We start from the raw sequence: 17,692 nt of genomic DNA, 5'->3' as shown, positions 1-17,692 counted from the left end.
AAAGTACACTGTGGAATCGGAGGAGGCATGTTTTTTTCATCCTCTTACAAATATTTATTCAGATAATGAATCCGTGAGAAAATATTATCAATGAAAGATGATTAAAAAAAATAAACAACCACAGATGGCTTTTCAGAAATAGGAAGTTATAACCGCCTTGTGCTTCCACCAAAATAACACATGTAAAGCCCATTGACTAATTCTGTAACTTGAGCTAAGATATGATTAACAGAGATGTGCAATGGTCACTTTCCAATGAACAATAGATTTCTTTCACACCAGCAGATGACATATGACATGCAAATAAACTGACTGCTCTTATTGTTGAAGGGTCAATACACACAAATTGACAAATTGCAACCATAACTGTTTATCAGCGCATCAACAGTACGATATTTTATTGAAATATAAAAGCAAAAAACATTTAAAGGAGTTTCTGTTCATGTATTGTTCACAAAAGTTTGTAAAGGGGTTAAAGACAAGCAGCCGTGGGAACCTAACCTTCCAGTAAATTTGGTTTCTAAATTTAAATTTGGTTCGTAAAAACAGAGTGTTTACTTTGGGGACTTCAGTCAGAAATCACAGGCCACAGCATGTACAGCTTACACCACTTGACAACCTGCTGATAACCAAAAAACAGTACCATGCAGAGACCTGCTTTGCTGCTGTGGCAACAGCAAGAACATATAGGTCTTAGGCTTTTTGAAGACTTGACCTCTGATTATTCTCTAGATTACACATTTATTTTCAACAAAGACTACAACCCTCCCCCTAACAGTAACCTGACAGCTTTTTATTTAAACAGAATGAATTTAGTAAAGTAAAGAAAGGTGTACTTTTTTACACAGCTTGTTATTTCAAATCATGACTCCGCACAAATAATGCAACTAAAGAAAAGCAGCATTTAATTACACAGAAAACAGCACAAAGGACACTGTGTCAGGACAGAGCTGAATCATACTGTTTCAACCTTGTTTAATCACAATTTGATGGCAGACACTATTCTCTAAACCCTTTCACTGTCTTTTCGTTGCTATTTGGAGAAAATGATCATGGATAATACTCCTGATTGTTGACTTGAATTAGAAGTGGAAGTAGTAATAAATGCAGAACTTTTGAAAACCTTTTCAAGTTACACCTTCTGTAATTCATTTTAATACATCTTATATCATTTCACAGGCAAAGTCATTAGTGAATTCATGGAAAAAGTAAAAAATTACAGAAAAAATGTTAGCAGCAGCCCAAAACAGAATCAGTAAGGTAAGAGGGAGTTTTGTAACTTTATTTTAAAAGACCAAGATTTATTTCTCAGCTTGTCGCCAATATCATTTAGCCCCAAATCCAGTTATCAGAAAGATGGACGATAACTCTTCATCAGTGTTTCAGTTTTTTAGTAGTTGAAGGAAATGAGCAGGCAATAAGAAAACATCCCAACACATATAATTAGCATTTAAATTTTCAGCAGATGTGACAACGGGTCAGACTCGAAATGAGACATACTTTTTAAAGCACATGTAAAGAAATAAAGTGCAAGAGGAATACAATCATCAAAACCCCGCAAAACATACTGATAATGAACGTACAAAAAATTAATAAAGTCTGTTAACATTTAGTACTGCTAATTCTGCCTATCGACTGCCTTTTAATAAATTAAATCTTTAAATCACTTCTATTTGATAACTTTATACCACTTCATTACCATACAGTGTATGTTCTCATTAGCACCGGTGTGGAAGGTCAAGTTAAAGTGTCAGCAATCCAATGTCATGCATAGTAATCCTTCATGTCCATCTCCGAAGATTTCATCAGCACTTGTCTTAATTGTGGAAACCGCTGCTGTATGTGATATTTGACCTACTTGATTTGACCTTAAACCTGTCAGAGCACTGTCAGTTCCACTTATTTTGTTTTACATTCATATAAACAGTGACAAACACAAGCTTTTCAACCTTCTCAATGTGAGCACATAGCTGATTTTTCTCCACTGAGCAGCAGTGCCATTGCTCCCTGTGCCACAGTCAGTGAAATCTGGACGGAGGGAGCATCTGTCCAATGTGCTAAAAAAAAAAGAAGTCCAAGTGGTTCACCACAGAAGGTCCCTGGAGTGTTGTACAGGAAGTAAATTTTAGGGAAAAATTATCGCTTCACTTCCAGGTGGCGGCAGTAGGGCGAACGCCTGCACTCCCCTTGGTGCCCTTTGACCCAAGTGACTGACCGGAACGGCTCCGCAGGTCACGCTCAGCATTCTCGCTCTGCGCCTGCTCTTCGTCATACCTGATGACACAGAAACAGTGGATGTTCAGTGAATGTGTAAGCAAAGGGATTTCCTGAAACAACACCCCCGTATTGTGCACAACAGCTGTATTTGAAACTCTATGCAGCATCACTCTGATGGCTCAGCTGGAAGAGCAGAGGATTGTAGTGAGTGTTTAATAAATTCCATAGGTTCAAAACTGGCATAATTACCTTCTTAAGTTTGGTTTATTTGGTCTTATTATGTTTGACAAGCCCAGACACTGATACTGTTTTTTGGTTTTGTTTTGTTTTTTACAGATAACTGCAGAGCAGAAGAAGAGGGCAGAAAGTCAGACACAGGAACAGAATAAAGAAGCTGCTCAGCTTTCAAAATAAAAGACCTTATACGGAGTAAACCTCCACTTCTAAAATGCTCTTGTGAAATTTGTAATGAAAAAAATGGAAGAAATTCAGACATATAAAGACATAAAGCTGGTATTTTCCACTGGTTCACAGGAATTCATGGGAAGAAATTATTTTGAGTGGGCTTGATGTTGTGGTGTGTCAGGAGTAGTAGTATAGGCTTATTGCAGTAAACCGTGTCTTGACTAGTTAATAATAACAAAAAGGGTTCCTTCAAGCAAGACTTTAACCAGTTGCGTAAAAATTTACAAGTAACCCACTACAGTCCTGCATAATACCAACTGAGCTAACGAAGGCAAACCCTGTGCAATGCCCCACTGAAGTAGTCGCACTAAAACAACATCTTAACATGATTATATGATAAGCACGATTCAGCAAAAAGTTCAGTAGCTAAAAATCACAGTAGTGGAACTGAAAAGAAAATTTCACGGCTTTGCTAACATTTTCCTTCGAGCTGGATTTGAACCAGCAACTAAGGATACAACGCCAGCATAATCTACTACCTAAGATTATGACTTAATAACCATGTTATGGTCCTCTGGTCTACCAACTGAGCTATTGAAGCAAGCCACACACACATAGCTCATTAGGACGACCTATTTTATTCACAAACACTGGTCCATCAAAAGTCACCAACATTCATGATTGACTACAAAATCATGTGTTAATATGTGTGTTAATTATATGTATTAACTACACATAACAAGTAGTTAATGAGTATAAGCTATGGGCTCAATGCTGCATACGGTATGTTGACTAGTTAAGCAGTACCAAACAGATATTCCAGTGGAGTTCTGCTTATGTAATGGGATTCAAGGTGTGCAAATACATTCTGTTAAATAAATATTTAATACCAAAGAGTGAAATATGGAGTTAACATTCATGTAAACATCTATCTAGATATCCATTAGTTAAATCAACAGCCTCCTTTGATGCAGGTTTAAACCAGTGACCTAAAGCTTCCCATGTTAGTCCAGCGCTCTAACAAGAGAGCTATCGAAGGAAGCCAGTCCACAGTGTCCCACTGGAGGAGTTCCACTAGAGCAAAATCTTTACACGAATATATGACAAGCACAATTCTCTAAAAAGGGCAGCAGTTAAAAGAGCTCTATTAGGCAGTAAATGAACTGATCAGTCATCCGAGAAAAAGAGATGGACACTCCTCTATGGAAAAGAGGATTTCAATCACATGTCCCTTCAAGCTGGACTTGAACCAGCGACTGAGGATAGCCACGGATACGTCGTCAACCCAATCCACTATCTAAGGATATGACGTTGTATCCATGTTATGGTCCTCTGCTCTACCAGCTGAGCTATCGAAGGAAGACACACACACAGCTCTTATTAGGACGACCTATTTTATCCACAAAGCACTGGTTATCAAACAGGTGGCTTAGAAAAAAAGTCAGTCTTTTTTTACAAGTTCAGAAGATTATACTTAATTATTTATTTATTTACACTATAGTTTTATCTCTCTCTCTCTCTACATATATATATGTACATATACTGGTATTTTCCTATATTTAGAAGTGGTCAGACTGTAATTAACTCATTCACTGCCAGCCATTGGCAGTGAATGAGTTAAACCCATTGACTCATTCACTGCCATTGACGGCTATAGACGTCAATGGCAGTGAATGAGTTAATAAACTGAGCACCACACACTATTAAAAGCCTCTGGTTTGAGTCAGATTTGAGCTGAAAACAGAAGTAACAAAGTTACTTAGAAAGTAAAATCCAATGTAGATGGACACTCCTCTATGGAAAAGAGGATTTCACAAACATCTCCCTTCAAGCTGGACTTGAACCAGCGACTGAGGATAGCCACGGATACGCCGTCAGTCCAATCCACTATCTAAGGATATGACGTTGTATCCATGTTATGGTCCTCTGCTCTACCAGCTGAGCTATCGAAGGAAGACACACACACAGAGTTCATTAGGACGACCTATTTTATCCACAAAGCACTGGTTATCAAACAGGTGGCTTAGAAAAAAAGTCAGTCTTTTATTACAAGTTCAGAAGATGATACTTAATTGTTTATTTATTTACACTATAGTTTTATCTCTATCTCTCTCTCTACATATATATATGTACATATACTGGTATTTTCCTATATTTAGAAGTGGTCTGACTTTAATTACTAAACTGAGCACCACACACTATTAAAAGCCTCTGGTTTGAGTCAGATTTGAGCTAAAAACTAAGTAAGAAAGTAAAATCCAATTTAGATGGACACTCCTCTATGGAAAAGAGGATTTCACTAACATCTCCTTTCAAGCTGGACTTGAACCAGCGACTAAGGATAGCCACGGATACACCGTCAGCCCAATCCACTACCTAAGGATATGACGTTGTATCCATGTTATGGTCCTTTGCTCTACCAGCTGAGCTATCAAAGGGAGCTAGTCCACAGTGTCCCACTGGAGTAGTTCCACTAGAGCAAAATCTTTACACGAATATATGACAAAAACTATTCTCTAAAAAGGGCAGCAGTTAAAAGAGCTCTATTAGGCAGTAAATGAACTGATCAGTCATCCGAGAAAAAGAGGATTTCACTAACATCTCCCTTCAAGCTGGACTTGAACCAGCGACTGAGGATAGCCACGGATACGACGTCAGCCCAATCCACTATCTAAGGATATGACGTTGTATCCATGTTATGGTCCTCTGCTCTACCAGCTGAGCTATCGAAGGAAGACACACACACAGAGTTCATTAGGACGACCTATTTTATCCACAAAGCACTGGTTATCAAACAGGTCGCTTAGAAAAAAAGTCAGTCTTTTATTACAAGTTCAGAAGATTATACTTAATTATTTATTTATTTACACTATAGTTTTATCTCTCTCTCTCTCTACATATATATATGTACATATACTGGTATTTTCCTATATTTAGAAGTGGTCTGACTTTAATTACTAAACTGAGCACCACACACTATTAAAAGCCTCTGGTTTGAGTCAGATTTGAGCTAAAAACTGAAGTAACAAAGTTACTTAGAAAGTAAAATCCAATTTAGATGGACACTCCTCTATGGAAAAGAGGATTTCACTAACATCTCCCTTCAAGCTGGACTTGAACCAGCGACTAAGGATAGCCACGGATACGACGTCAGCCCAATTCACTACCTAAGGATATGACGTTGTATCCATGTTGTGGTCCTCTGCTCTACCAGCAGAACTATCGAAGGAAGACACACACACATCTCTTATTAGGACGACCTATTTTATCCACAAAGCACTGGTTATCAAACAGGTGGCTTAGAAAAAAAGTCAGTCTTTTATTACAAGTTCAGAAGATTATACTTAATTATTTATTTATTTACACTATAGTTTTATCTCTCTCTCTCTCTACATATATATATGTACATATACTGGTATTTTCCTATATTTAGAAGTGGTCAGACTGTAATTAATAAGCTGAGCACCACACACTATTAAAAGCCTCTGGTTTGAGTCAGATTTGAGCTAAAAACTGAAGTAACAAAGTTACTTAGAAAGTAAAATCCAATGTAGATGGACACTCCTCTATGGAAAAGAGGATTTCACAAACATCTCCCTTCAAGCTGGACTTGAACCAGCGACTGAGGATAGCCACGGATACGCCGTCAGTCCAATCCACTATCTAAGGATATGACGTTGTATCCATGTTATGGTCCTCTGCTCTACCAGCTGAGCTATCGAAGGAAGACACACACACAGAGTTCATTAGGACGACCTATTTTATCCACAAAGCACTGGTTATCAAACAGGTCGCTTAGAAAAAAAGTCAGTCTTTTATTACAAGTTCAGAAGATTATACTTAATTGTTTATTTATTTACACTATAGTTTTATCTCTCTCTCTCTCTACATATATATATGTACATATACTGGTATTTTCCTATATTTAGAAGTGGTCAGACTGTAATTAATAAGCTGAGCACCACACACTATTAAAAGCCTCTGGTTTGAGTCAGATTTGAGCTGAAAACAGAAGTAACAAAGTTACTTAGAAAGTAAAATCCAATGTAGATGGACACTCCTCTATGGAAAAGAGGATTTCACAAACATCTCCCTTCAAGCTGGACTTGAACCAGCGACTAAGGATAGCCACGGATACGACGTCAGCCCAATCCACTACCTAAGGATATGACGTTGCATCCGTGTTGTGGTCCTCTGCTCTATCAGCTGAGCTATCAAAGGGAGCTAGTCCACAGTGTCCCACTGGAGTAGTTCCACTAGAGCAAAATCTTTACACGAATATATGACAAAAACAATTCTCTAAAAAAGGGCAGCAGTTAAAAGAGCTCTATTAGGGAATAAATGAACTGATCAGTCATCCGAGAAAAAGAGGATTTCAATCACATCTCCCTTCAAGCTGGACTTGAACCAGCGACTGAGGATAGCCACGGATACGACGTCAGCCCAATCCACTATCTAAGGATATGACGTTGTATCCATGTTATGGTCCTCTGCTCTACCAGCTGAGCTATCGAAGGAAGACACACACACAGCTCTTATTAGGACGACCTATTTTATCCACAAAGCACTGGTTATCAAACAAGTCGCTTAGAAAAAAAGTCAGTCTTTTATTACAAGTTCAGAAGATTATACTTAATTATTTATTTATTTACACTATAGTTTTATCTCTCTCTCTCTCTACATATATATATGTACATATACTGGTATTTTCCTATATTTAGAAGTGGTCTGACTTTAATTACTAAACTGAGCACCACACACTATTAAAAGCCTCTGGTTTGAGTCAGATTTGAGCTAAAAACTAAGTAAGAAAGTAAAATCCAATGTAGATGGACACTCCTCTATCGAAAAGTGGATTTCACTAACATCTCCCTTCAAGCTGGACTTGAACCAGCGACTGAGGATAGCCACGGATACGTCGTCAACCCAATCCACTATCTAAGGATATGACGTTGTATCCATGTTATGGTCCTCTGCTCTACCAGCTGAGCTATCGAAGGAAGACACACACACAGCTCTTATTAGGACGACCTATTTTATCCACAAAGCACTGGTTATCAAACAAGTCGCTTAGAAAAAAAGTCAGTCTTTTATTACAAGTTCAGAAGATTATACTTAATTATTTATTTATTTACACTATAGTTTTATCTCTCTCTCTCTCTACATATATATATGTACATATACTGGTAGTTTCCTATATTTAGAAGTGGTCAGACTGTAATTAATAAGCTGAGCACCACACACTATTAAAAGCCTCTGGTTTGAGTCAGATTTGAGCTGAAAACAGAAGTAACAAAGTTACTTAGAAAGTAAAATCCAATGTAGATGGACACTCCTCTATGGAAAAGAGGATTTCACAAACATCTCCCTTCAAGCTGGACTTGAACCAGCGACTAAGGATAGCCACGGATACGACGTCAGCCCAATCCACTACCTAAGGATATGACGTTGCATCCGTGTTGTGGTCCTCTGCTCTATCAGCTGAGCTATCAAAGGGAGCTAGTCCACAGTGTCCCACTGGAGTAGTTCCACTAGAGCAAAATCTTTACACGAATATATGACAAAAACAATTCTCTAAAAAAGGGCAGCAGTTAAAAGAGCTCTATTAGGCAATAAATGAACTGATCAGTCATCCGAGAAAAAGAGGATTTCAATCACATCTCCCTTCAAGCTGGACTTGAACCAGCGACTGAGGATAGCCACGGATACGTCGTCAACCCAATCCACTATCTAAGGATATGACGTTGTATCCATGTTATGGTCCTCTGCTCTACCAGCTGAGCTATCGAAGGAAGACACACACACAGCTCTTATTAGGACGACCTATTTTATCCACAAAGCACTGGTTATCAAACAGGTGGCTTAGAAAAAAAGTCAGTCTTTTATTACAAGTTCAGAAGATTATACTTAATTATTTATTTATTTACACTATAGTTTTATCTCTCTCTCTCTCTACATATATATATGTACATATACTGGTATTTTCCTATATTTAGAAGTGGTCAGACTGTAATTAACTCATTCACTACCAGCCATTGGCAGTGAATGAGTTAAACCCATTGACTCATTCACTGCCATTGACGGCTATAGACGTCAATGGCAGTGAATGAGTTAATAAACTGAGCACCACACACTATTAAAAGCCTCTGGTTTGAGTCAGATTTGAGCTAAAAACTGAAGTAACAAAGTTACTTAGAAAGTAAAATCCAATGTAGATGGACACTCCTCTATGGAAAAGAGGATTTCACAAACATCTCCCTTCAAGCTGGACTTGAACCAGCGACTGAGGATAGCCACGGATACGTCGTCAACCCAATCCACTATCTAAGGATATGACGTTGTATCCATGTTATGGTCCTCTGCTCTACCAGCTGAGCTATCGAAGGAAGACACACACACAGAGTTCATTAGGACGACCTATTTTATCCACAAAGCACTGGTTATCAAACAGGTGGCTTAGAAAAAAAGTCAGTCTTTTATTACAAGTTCAGAAGATGATACTTAATTATTTATTTATTTATTTACACTATAGTTTTATCTCTCTCTCTCTCTACATATATATATGTACATATACTGGTATTTTCCTATATTTAGAAGTGGTCAGACTGTAATTAACTCATTCACTGCCAATGGCTGGCAGTGAATGAGTTAAACCCATTGACTCATTCACTGCCATTGACGGCTATAGACGTCAATGGCAGTGAATGAGTTAATAAACTGAGCACCACACACTATTAAAAGCCTCTGGTTTGAGTCAGATTTGAGCTAAAAACTAAGTAAGAAAGTAAAATCCAATTTAGATGGACACTCCTCTATGGAAAAGAGGATTTAAATCACATCTCCCTTCAAGCTGGACTTGAACCAGCGACTGAGGATAGCCACAGATACACCGTCAGCCCAATCCACTACCTAAGGATATGACGTTGTATCCATGTTATGGTCCTCTGCTCTACCAGCTGAGCTATCGAAGGAAGACAGCAACAATCCTTTCATGACTGATGATATCTGTATCTGTATAGCCTGAACAAAAAGTAGTTTGAAGGCCAGATATTCTGTACAGACAAACCATACCCAGTGGCCATTAGTCTACATCCCTGCTGTCTTTCTTTGACACATTTCTATACACTTTGTGAATGTGGAGCTTAAAAATAAAATTAGTTCTCATACAATTTTGGTCTTTAAGGCCTGAATATGATTGACATGTTCACTCACAGGATTTGATAGTTGCCCAGGGCCTCTCTAGGCGGACTCCGATTCCAGCGGCAGTCTGGAATATCCCCATTGGGTGTTACGATGTTGAGGGTGTCATTGATGAGGTTGTACTTAAGGATGCGGTCATTGGCTGTGCTGGATGTCAACGAGGGAGAGGCGTTGACCTGAGGATCACACCAAGAAAACCACATTTATATTTAAAGGGGGGGTTGCACCATGCGCAAATGGATCTGCTTTTGCAGCAAATAGGCAGTGCTTAATAATACCCCAGGGATCCAAACAGGTAGGAGCAGATTGTTTTAATCTCTTCCTGTCTTTACAGAGAAGCTTTTATCAGGAAGTGTAGCTGCTACATTAGAACATTAGATACACTGTGGAAGATTTACATGAGTGCAGAGAACGAGATGGAGCAGTTACTCTATCATCAATGTGAAAGGCAGCAACACAAAGACCTACTTTAGCTCCTCGTAGCGTAACAGAGGAAGCTGCAAGATTAATGAACAACAGAGCGTGGTCTTGAGTAGGTTTGTGGCACAAGTTGCTCACTGAGGAGCCTTTATGCCCTTCAACCAACTTGTTTTTGCCCAAAATAGAGCAGAATGGTGTCTGTGAACAGAAATAGCTCAGACCTAGCCTCAAAACCTAGCAACACATTGTACAGCTGTCAAAATATGAAAGTCTCATACCGTAACAACAAAAGAATGTATTGCATGGCAATTCTCAGTTCCCTCTCCTTTGAGCAGTGCTTGTCAGCAGCATTGCATGAGTTAAAAGCAGACCTTCAGCACACATTTGAATACACATCTAAGCATACCTCAAGGGCATTCAAATTTACTCGACAATCTAAGGAAAGGAACATGGTGTTACTGTGCAACCCCGATAAGTAATCAAGGACTCAAATATGCCAAAAAAAAAAGAAAAGAAAGAAAAATAAGTAAAGAAAAACACTTTTTTAAATTGTTAATTCCTTTTTTAAACTTCTTACCTCAATAAGCCATGGCTTCAACTTGTCATCAATAATGATGTCATACCCGTAACACTCGAAACAGTGCTTGTCATTGTTCATCACAGGCTGTGAGACAGAAAAACAGAGAGTGATTTAGCACGAGGGATCTTCTCAAGAGTGATTCTTTTATGTGGAAACTTATTGATGCAGCACTGAGCGATTCATCAACGAAGGATGTTAAAAAATAATCAGTCATAACTATAGGCACACAAAGTGGCCCGGGTATGGAGGCTTTACAGGAAGCAAGTCCAATCACTTAGCAGAAAGAGGAAGTGTGCATTAGGCTGATTGTGCAGTTGTTCTAAAAACAAAAAAGCCATCACCACAACCAGGTGGCTTTGCAACAGTGTGTTTCAAAATGTTTGAGCTTAAGCAGTTACAAATCAGACATTAACTTTTACACAGGGTGAACGCTGTGGCTTGAAAACAGCTTCTGTCAGATGTTTAAATTAGGAACTGTTAGCTAACCACATCTAAGGGTGATGATAAGCTGCGTGAGAACTGTAACCCTCCAAGTTGCCAAAAAGTTACTGCAGAGCGAAATTAAAGAACTAAATTTATATGCATCATAATCTTATAATATACACTGGCAAAAATGCACAGACAATATGTTTACTTTAGCAGCACTCTCCACAATTAACTGTTACTTCATGTGAAAACTGTAATAAGAAAAAAAAAACCCATTAAACTTCCTGGTGTTGCCTGAAAACTGAAAAAGGATCTGCAGAATATATGGTGGTAGGTACCAATACATTCACAGGCCATTTTATTAGGTCCAGCTGTTCGGATTTTTGTGTTAACTCAAATCAGCAACTCAATGCATTTAGGCATTAACACAGGGTCAAGATGACCTGCTGAAGTCCAAACTGAGCATTAGCATGAGGAAGTGCCTTTGAACATGGCATGGTTGTTGGTTTGATCTGCAAGAACAGTTCCCTTTCAGTCGATTCACTCGGTACAACACATAAGAATGGGACATCACGCCCTCGCGTGTCCTGGCTGAAGAAACCTTTAATCACGCCTGTAAGGCAGATGACGTGTGATGACACGCGCACGGCCCCGCCTGCACATATAGTCGCTGTCATCACAGTCATCCCTCAGTTCAAGTGCCTTTGAACATGGCATGGTTGTTGGTTTGATCTGCAAGAACAGTTTGTTGCTAGAATGTCAATATGAAGCAAGATTTGTCAAGCTGTTTCCAACAGTTTGACAAATCTATGCCACAAAGAATTAAGGAAGTTCTCAAGGCAAAAGGGGGCCCAACCTGACCTTATCAAGGTTTACCTAATAGAGTCACCTATGAGCGAAACATCATATGGATTAGGAACACACCTTCTTAATATATTATTAAAAAAAACAAACAACTAACATCACATCAACTTACAGCTACAGCCTTCAGTGACTGCACCACGATCCAGTGGATCTGGTCAAACAACCTGTTTGTCACCTCCTTTCCTCTGGTGCTCTCTAAGTACAAACGGAGGTTACTGACCGTCCACTTCCCTCCATGGACATGGTTGTAGTCATCCTGCATCAAAGGTAAAGAGTCTAAGTAGAAATTAATCATGATTGTATCAATTTATTTTACAAAATACGCACATATCACTTTTTAGACTTGAAAATGCTCAGTGAGTGTCTCAATAAATAAGAAGTTATACATATAAATATATAGTTATTCAGCACAGTAAAAGATGTTAACAGATCAGAGACTATTAGTAGGTGCCTCATTCCCTCTTCCCTTCTTCTTATGAGTCAGAATCCAGCCACCCTTCTGAGGCAGGATTAGAAGTCAGAATACAACCATCGTGCCACTGAGGGCTAGGGGCAGACAAAGTCTGGAGCTGCACAAAAGTCACGGGTGTTATGTTTTTGCGTTAAGTTATGCAAAATGTTTCTTATCTTGAGTATCAGGAACTTGCTCAGCAACAGGAAGCTGCTGTCACAAACCCGGACTAACCAAGGTTCTTGGTCAATCAGAGAATCAGTCAAAGCAAAGTATTTACGACAAGTGTACAACTGACACTGTTTATGCTGCAAGTGCTAATGGTCACTCAACTATTAACTCTGTTTATGACATAAAGGTTGGACACAGAAATACAGAAAGTGAAGGTTGATCTTGATGATTGTGGTAACTTGAGTTACAAATTACCACATTACAAGAGTCACAAATATCTGTAACCAGGGACTATTTCATAAAGTTATGTTAAATCATTCTCGATTAGATGATTCCATTGGGTTTTCTCACTCAGTTTTGGCAAGAGAACAGTTTCAACTATTCTGTGTAAACAGGAAGTTTATTTAAAGCAGAGGTGTCAAACATAAGGCCCGGGGGCCTGAACCAGCTCCCACAAACTCCAATTCGGCCCACTGGACAGCTTTGGAAAATATGAAGTAGGGCATAAATGTTGTTTTATTTTCATGAGTTTTACTGCTTTTCCTAGTTTTATGGTCTTTTATGGTCAATTATTCTACACTAAAGTAATTGAGATAAACAATTAAATGACAGAAAAGTTCTTGTTTCACTATAGAAAGTCCTGTTTTTTATGATAGATCCACAGTAAGAAAAGAAAATTCTGTGAATTAACATTAACATTGTTTCATAATTACAGGATAGTATGAGCAGTGAGCTACCAGAACTTTTTCTGAAACTTTGACATGTATATCTTACAATTTAGGCTCTAAGAAGTGTGCTGACATTTACTACAGCAACATTTCTTATCTTGTAGAAAAACTGAGATGTCCTGCTGAAATTGCACATCTTTTTCTTAAAGAGTTTCCTGAGTTTAAAGAGGCCTGTGCTGAATCCCTCCAACAGAATGTGATACAGCAGTAACTGTTTGAGCTCCAGCTCCCAGAAAGCTAAAAGTGGCCTGACTCTGTGCCATGTTAGGGACTGCCTGTAATGTGGTGAGGCAGGTGCATAGATGTGCTATATGTGCAGAATTCAGACTATTCTCAACAATGGGCAAGCTACCAATTTTCCAAGTAGTGACATTTCCTGAAAGTGTTGAAACATTGCATTTTCAAACAGAAACCCTGTGTTATAAACCGTGACTGTGGATTTGGATAAAATGTGAACATTTACAAGTCAATGAGGATCTAGCAAGAGATGGAGAAACAGAAAGTCCCCTGTTGCTAACACAAAAGCTTTATACTACTTCCTGTGAACCCCACCAGACCTACCCCATGTTTTTGGATGGCCACGTTAGTGAGGTGCACAAACATGTTGTCCAGTTCGCTGGTGCTGGGTGTGTACTTCACTGTGCAGAACCGGCAGAAGCCCAGCTTGTACCTGAAAGTCGAACGCCAGAGAGAGAGAGCATTAAACAACAGTTTTTTGTGTGCACGTTTGAGAATAACCACTAACAAAACAGGAAAAAATCCTCTTAACATCTCCTATATACTGATGTTTTTGACATGATCAAAAAACCCATCAACAGTATCACAGGCTTACATGTAGCATTTCAGGGGTCGATATGTGGTCACCAGGACATAAAGACGCAGGTCAAACTTCTTCCCCCCTATCAGCAGAGGGTTGTCAATGTACAGAGAGATGACATAAGCTTCCTTGCCACTAGATGCTGCTACAAACCTGGGGCAAAGACACAGCCAGGCATCAGCACACGACAGCCTGTGACCAAACAATTTTAGATTTACCAGGAAAGAAATTGTCTATAAAACAGATTTAGCATGTGTTCAAATCCAGAAAGAACTTTTGTAGCTTCCTTAGATGAGACTATCTGACAAAACAAGAGGGGAACAGTTATATAGAGGCTTTTTGTAATGGGAAATTTAGAGATATGCTAATTTCTCACAATATTTCTTGCTGCTTCTGTCTGGTCACACGATAACTCACGTTGAGGTGCGGCTGTCTCTCGACCACTTTTTAATCTGGGACAGCTTGTTAATGAGGAAGATGCCTTTCCCCTGGGCCTTCCCGCAGGGCTTCATTATCCAGGTGCTGGATGGATTCTTACGAAACTCCTCCACAAAGAGGTTATAATCAGCAGGAAGCATGAACGTCACCGGGACGAAATCTGCACAAAGAGAAAAAGCAGTTTCATTGAAGAAAACAGCGTGCCTCTTTGAGTTTTGTGAGGCAAAATAGGAGCAAGTCATGTACCCAGATAAATGTATTTTCCATTCTCGTCTTTCTCCGCTAACGGACTGCTTTCTTTCTCCAGCTCCTTGCGATAGCGTTTGATGTTCTTGATCATCAGGTCCTTCCTAGTCAGCTCATAATGATTGGGGAAGTGGTTAACCATCTGGTCATCTGACAGGCGGTAACCAGTGTCCACGCTGAACACATTCCTGATGGTCTGGATGCTCATCCTGCATGTGGGTACAAATAACCCGCTCAAAATACACTTGGTACATTGAGTATCACACTAATAAATATATTAATTGATATTTTCACGATAAATATGCATCTGATTTGCCAACCTAGATCCTAAATTTCAGTTTTTCAGTCTTACAAAAAGAACTGTATAGCTGAGGATCCATGTTATTTAATTAAACAAATCATATACTGTCCTAAGTGTCCATAACCATCTAATTTATAAGAAGGCAACATCTTCTTCAGCACCCATAAAGATGATCCATTTCTTCCACTTTTAGACCTTCAGACCTTAGCAAGAACGTCATCCTTTCCATCATAAAGATTTCCCTTCCTTTAAGACTCAGAGGATCAGGTTTATACCAGTTCTTTGTGACAGCTTTATAAAAACAGTTACATATCCTCTTAATCATCTCACAGTCCTTCAGATTCTTCTTTTAACCTCAGAGACACATGTACCAGTCTCATTACACTGGCTCTCTGGAGATATGAGGGCAGATTTTAAAATCTCACCATTAACTTTATTATATGGTAATAGTTGATGCAGGTGAGGAGGTCCAGGGTGACACTATGACCTCTTGTCTGGTTATGCGTCTGACTTCTTAGTAGCCCATGAGCCTACATGTCAAATAATCCTCCCAACCTTTGGAACGATCTCCCTGAAGAAAACTGGTCTCTCACCTCTTAAATGTCTTCTGGGAGCAGACAGTTATCAAAGAGCCTTTCCTGATTTTTTTCTTACTGACCCCCTGCTATTTCTTATATTTTATTCTCTTTATTTGTAAGATTACCATAACTATACTTTTTATTAACCCTACATAACCCTACCCTAACCCTACATAACAATATCTGTTGTAAACCAGTTAAAGCACGCCCTTGCTTAAATCTAAACACGCTATTGAGGTCAAGATTAATCATATGAATACTTTATAAGTATGATTTTTAATGCAGGACCTTTACTTGTAATTGCATCATATAAGCAGGAAGAACTTATGTGCCTGTGTATGTGCCAATTGAATGTATTTATCCAAGCTGGACAGGTGCAGGTGTGCTGTAGATATAAAACCTACCAGTAGAAATTCCAGTCGTCGTTTTCTGTAACTTGAATCCATTCCCTTTTCTCAAAGTTGTTGATAAGCACTGATTTCTCAATATCTGTCACCCACTTAACCTTACCGGACATGGTGCCTCCCACTAGGGTGGAGTACAAAAAAAACAACAACAGGTAAACACATAGAAAAGCACCACAGACAGACAGGACAAATGCATAGACATATATTTGAAAAATGTCATTCTTTTACAAGAAACTAAAGCATTTTGCACCAGTGAACTACCTGAAAGTCAATGCCAGGAAAACAGCCAGTCATCAGCATGAGCTAGCCGGGCTGGCTCTGTTAGCAAGCTGCTGAATCCTCCCCGGGCTGCTGATGCTGCCGCAGAGGCTGGGCGGACATCATCCGGTCAGTGATGCAATACCCACAAACTGTCCCTGAGCTAAACTCACAGCGAAACACACCATCAGCAGAAGCAGCTAGCGACTGAAAGCTACCTCCATGCTAGCTGTTTTAATCGCCAACAAGCTGCTTTTTAATTATCCCGGCGACGTGAAGCTGGACAGAGACGAAAACGCCCAGCACAGTCAAACTCCTCTTCACAATAAAAGTCTTTGTTATGTAAATGTAATTGCATGTACACAGATTAGTAACTACGTTAAAAAAATTTTAGCGACACGTTTAAAGAAGGAAAGGTCTCAAAACCACTAAAGGACGTCGTTACGGGCTTGGTCGTTCCGGAAGAATTACCTAGCAACCGAGGACGCAGTGATGTCATTGTGTGGCGTGCTACAAGAAAGCACCAGGAGAGGTCAGTGTTGGACTGTGGGTGGCAACAATGCATCGCGTCCTTCCAGAAAAATGAAACATCAGTTATTTACTACCTTGTATGTATTCGTGAATAGTAGCATTAGTTTGTTTCTTCATTCAAGATAATAAGGTCCGAGTTAACAGACAAGCACCGCATCGTGGTCATTGTAAAACAATGTCCCTAAAGCCACTTCATTAGGTACACTTTGCTAGTACAGAGTTGGCCACTTATCAATTTCAGAGCTTCTTTATGACATAAATTCAGTAAGGTATTGGAAACTTTCCTGATATAGTAGCATCATTGCCTAACGATGTGTCGGTTGCATAACCCAAAGGTGCACTACCGGCTTGAAATCATGTGACTGTGGAGGTCAGTTTGAGATTATTATTATTATTAGTTTTGGTGACATGGTGCATTATCCTGCTGGAAGCAACCATGAGAAGATGGGTACACTTCGGTCATAAAGGGATGGACATGGTCAGCAAAAGTAAACAGGTAGGTTGTGGTTTTAAATGATAATCAGTTAGGGCCCCAAAGCGTGCCAAGAAAACATCCCCAACAACATTACACCACAGCAGCCTGAAGCTTTGATACAAAGCATATTGACTGATTACACCCAATTCAAATTCCATATGAAGTTGATCTGCGTCATG

General features: G+C 39.2%; 1 protein-coding gene and 10 non-coding genes across 13 annotated transcripts; all 11 read right to left on the bottom strand.

Moving 5' to 3' along the window:
• Window positions 1-882: 882 nt before the first annotated feature.
• On the bottom strand, window positions 883-17,400 carry ttll1 (tubulin tyrosine ligase-like family, member 1). Of its 3 annotated transcripts, none has more exons than XM_004548339.3 (10): window positions 16,511-17,399; window positions 16,247-16,370; window positions 14,964-15,172; window positions 14,697-14,877; window positions 14,295-14,432; window positions 14,024-14,132; window positions 12,225-12,368; window positions 10,820-10,906; window positions 9,835-9,998; window positions 883-2,274 (listed from the first exon to the last, which is right to left on the bottom strand). In XM_004548339.3, the coding sequence occupies exons 2-10, from the start codon at window positions 16,357-16,359 to the stop codon at window positions 2,145-2,147; spliced, it is 1,275 nt and encodes a 424-aa protein (XP_004548396.1). In that variant the 5' UTR covers window positions 16,360-16,370; window positions 16,511-17,399; the 3' UTR covers window positions 883-2,144. The 3 variants fall into 3 exon arrangements, with proteins under 3 accessions (XP_004548396.1, XP_076732298.1, XP_024661458.1); XM_076876183.1 differs by lacking the exon at window positions 883-2,274 and adding an exon at window positions 5,873-7,129 and having other exon boundaries at window positions 16,511-17,400; XM_024805690.2 differs by lacking the exon at window positions 883-2,274 and adding an exon at window positions 9,449-9,583 and having other exon boundaries at window positions 16,511-17,400.
• trnay-aua (transfer RNA tyrosine (anticodon AUA)) lies at window positions 3,852-3,981 on the bottom strand. Its single transcript has 2 exons — window positions 3,945-3,981; window positions 3,852-3,886 (listed from the first exon to the last, which is right to left on the bottom strand). It is a non-coding gene; the product is annotated as a tRNA-Tyr (tRNA).
• trnay-aua (transfer RNA tyrosine (anticodon AUA)) lies at window positions 4,446-4,575 on the bottom strand. The gene is made up of 2 exons: window positions 4,539-4,575; window positions 4,446-4,480 (listed from the first exon to the last, which is right to left on the bottom strand). It is a non-coding gene; the product is annotated as a tRNA-Tyr (tRNA).
• On the bottom strand, window positions 4,930-5,060 carry trnay-aua (transfer RNA tyrosine (anticodon AUA)). The gene is made up of 2 exons: window positions 5,024-5,060; window positions 4,930-4,965 (listed from the first exon to the last, which is right to left on the bottom strand). It is a non-coding gene; the product is annotated as a tRNA-Tyr (tRNA).
• On the bottom strand, window positions 5,226-5,355 carry trnay-aua (transfer RNA tyrosine (anticodon AUA)). Its single transcript has 2 exons — window positions 5,319-5,355; window positions 5,226-5,260 (listed from the first exon to the last, which is right to left on the bottom strand). It is a non-coding gene; the product is annotated as a tRNA-Tyr (tRNA).
• On the bottom strand, window positions 6,218-6,347 carry trnay-aua (transfer RNA tyrosine (anticodon AUA)). Its single transcript has 2 exons — window positions 6,311-6,347; window positions 6,218-6,252 (listed from the first exon to the last, which is right to left on the bottom strand). It is a non-coding gene; the product is annotated as a tRNA-Tyr (tRNA).
• On the bottom strand, window positions 7,010-7,139 carry trnay-aua (transfer RNA tyrosine (anticodon AUA)). The gene is made up of 2 exons: window positions 7,103-7,139; window positions 7,010-7,044 (listed from the first exon to the last, which is right to left on the bottom strand). It is a non-coding gene; the product is annotated as a tRNA-Tyr (tRNA).
• Window positions 7,493-7,622, bottom strand: trnay-aua (transfer RNA tyrosine (anticodon AUA)). The gene is made up of 2 exons: window positions 7,586-7,622; window positions 7,493-7,527 (listed from the first exon to the last, which is right to left on the bottom strand). It is a non-coding gene; the product is annotated as a tRNA-Tyr (tRNA).
• On the bottom strand, window positions 8,285-8,414 carry trnay-aua (transfer RNA tyrosine (anticodon AUA)). The gene is made up of 2 exons: window positions 8,378-8,414; window positions 8,285-8,319 (listed from the first exon to the last, which is right to left on the bottom strand). It is a non-coding gene; the product is annotated as a tRNA-Tyr (tRNA).
• trnay-aua (transfer RNA tyrosine (anticodon AUA)) lies at window positions 8,879-9,008 on the bottom strand. Its single transcript has 2 exons — window positions 8,972-9,008; window positions 8,879-8,913 (listed from the first exon to the last, which is right to left on the bottom strand). It is a non-coding gene; the product is annotated as a tRNA-Tyr (tRNA).
• trnay-aua (transfer RNA tyrosine (anticodon AUA)) lies at window positions 9,464-9,593 on the bottom strand. Its single transcript has 2 exons — window positions 9,557-9,593; window positions 9,464-9,498 (listed from the first exon to the last, which is right to left on the bottom strand). It is a non-coding gene; the product is annotated as a tRNA-Tyr (tRNA).
• Window positions 17,401-17,692: the final 292 nt, after the last annotated feature.

The sequence above is a fragment of the Maylandia zebra genome, linkage group LG17 (assembly GCF_041146795.1).
Source record: "Maylandia zebra isolate NMK-2024a linkage group LG17, Mzebra_GT3a, whole genome shotgun sequence".
Taxonomy (NCBI): Eukaryota; Metazoa; Chordata; class Actinopteri; order Cichliformes; family Cichlidae; genus Maylandia; species Maylandia zebra.
The sequence above is the reverse complement of the archived record's forward strand: the minus strand, read 5'-3'. Positions and strand labels throughout refer to the sequence as shown.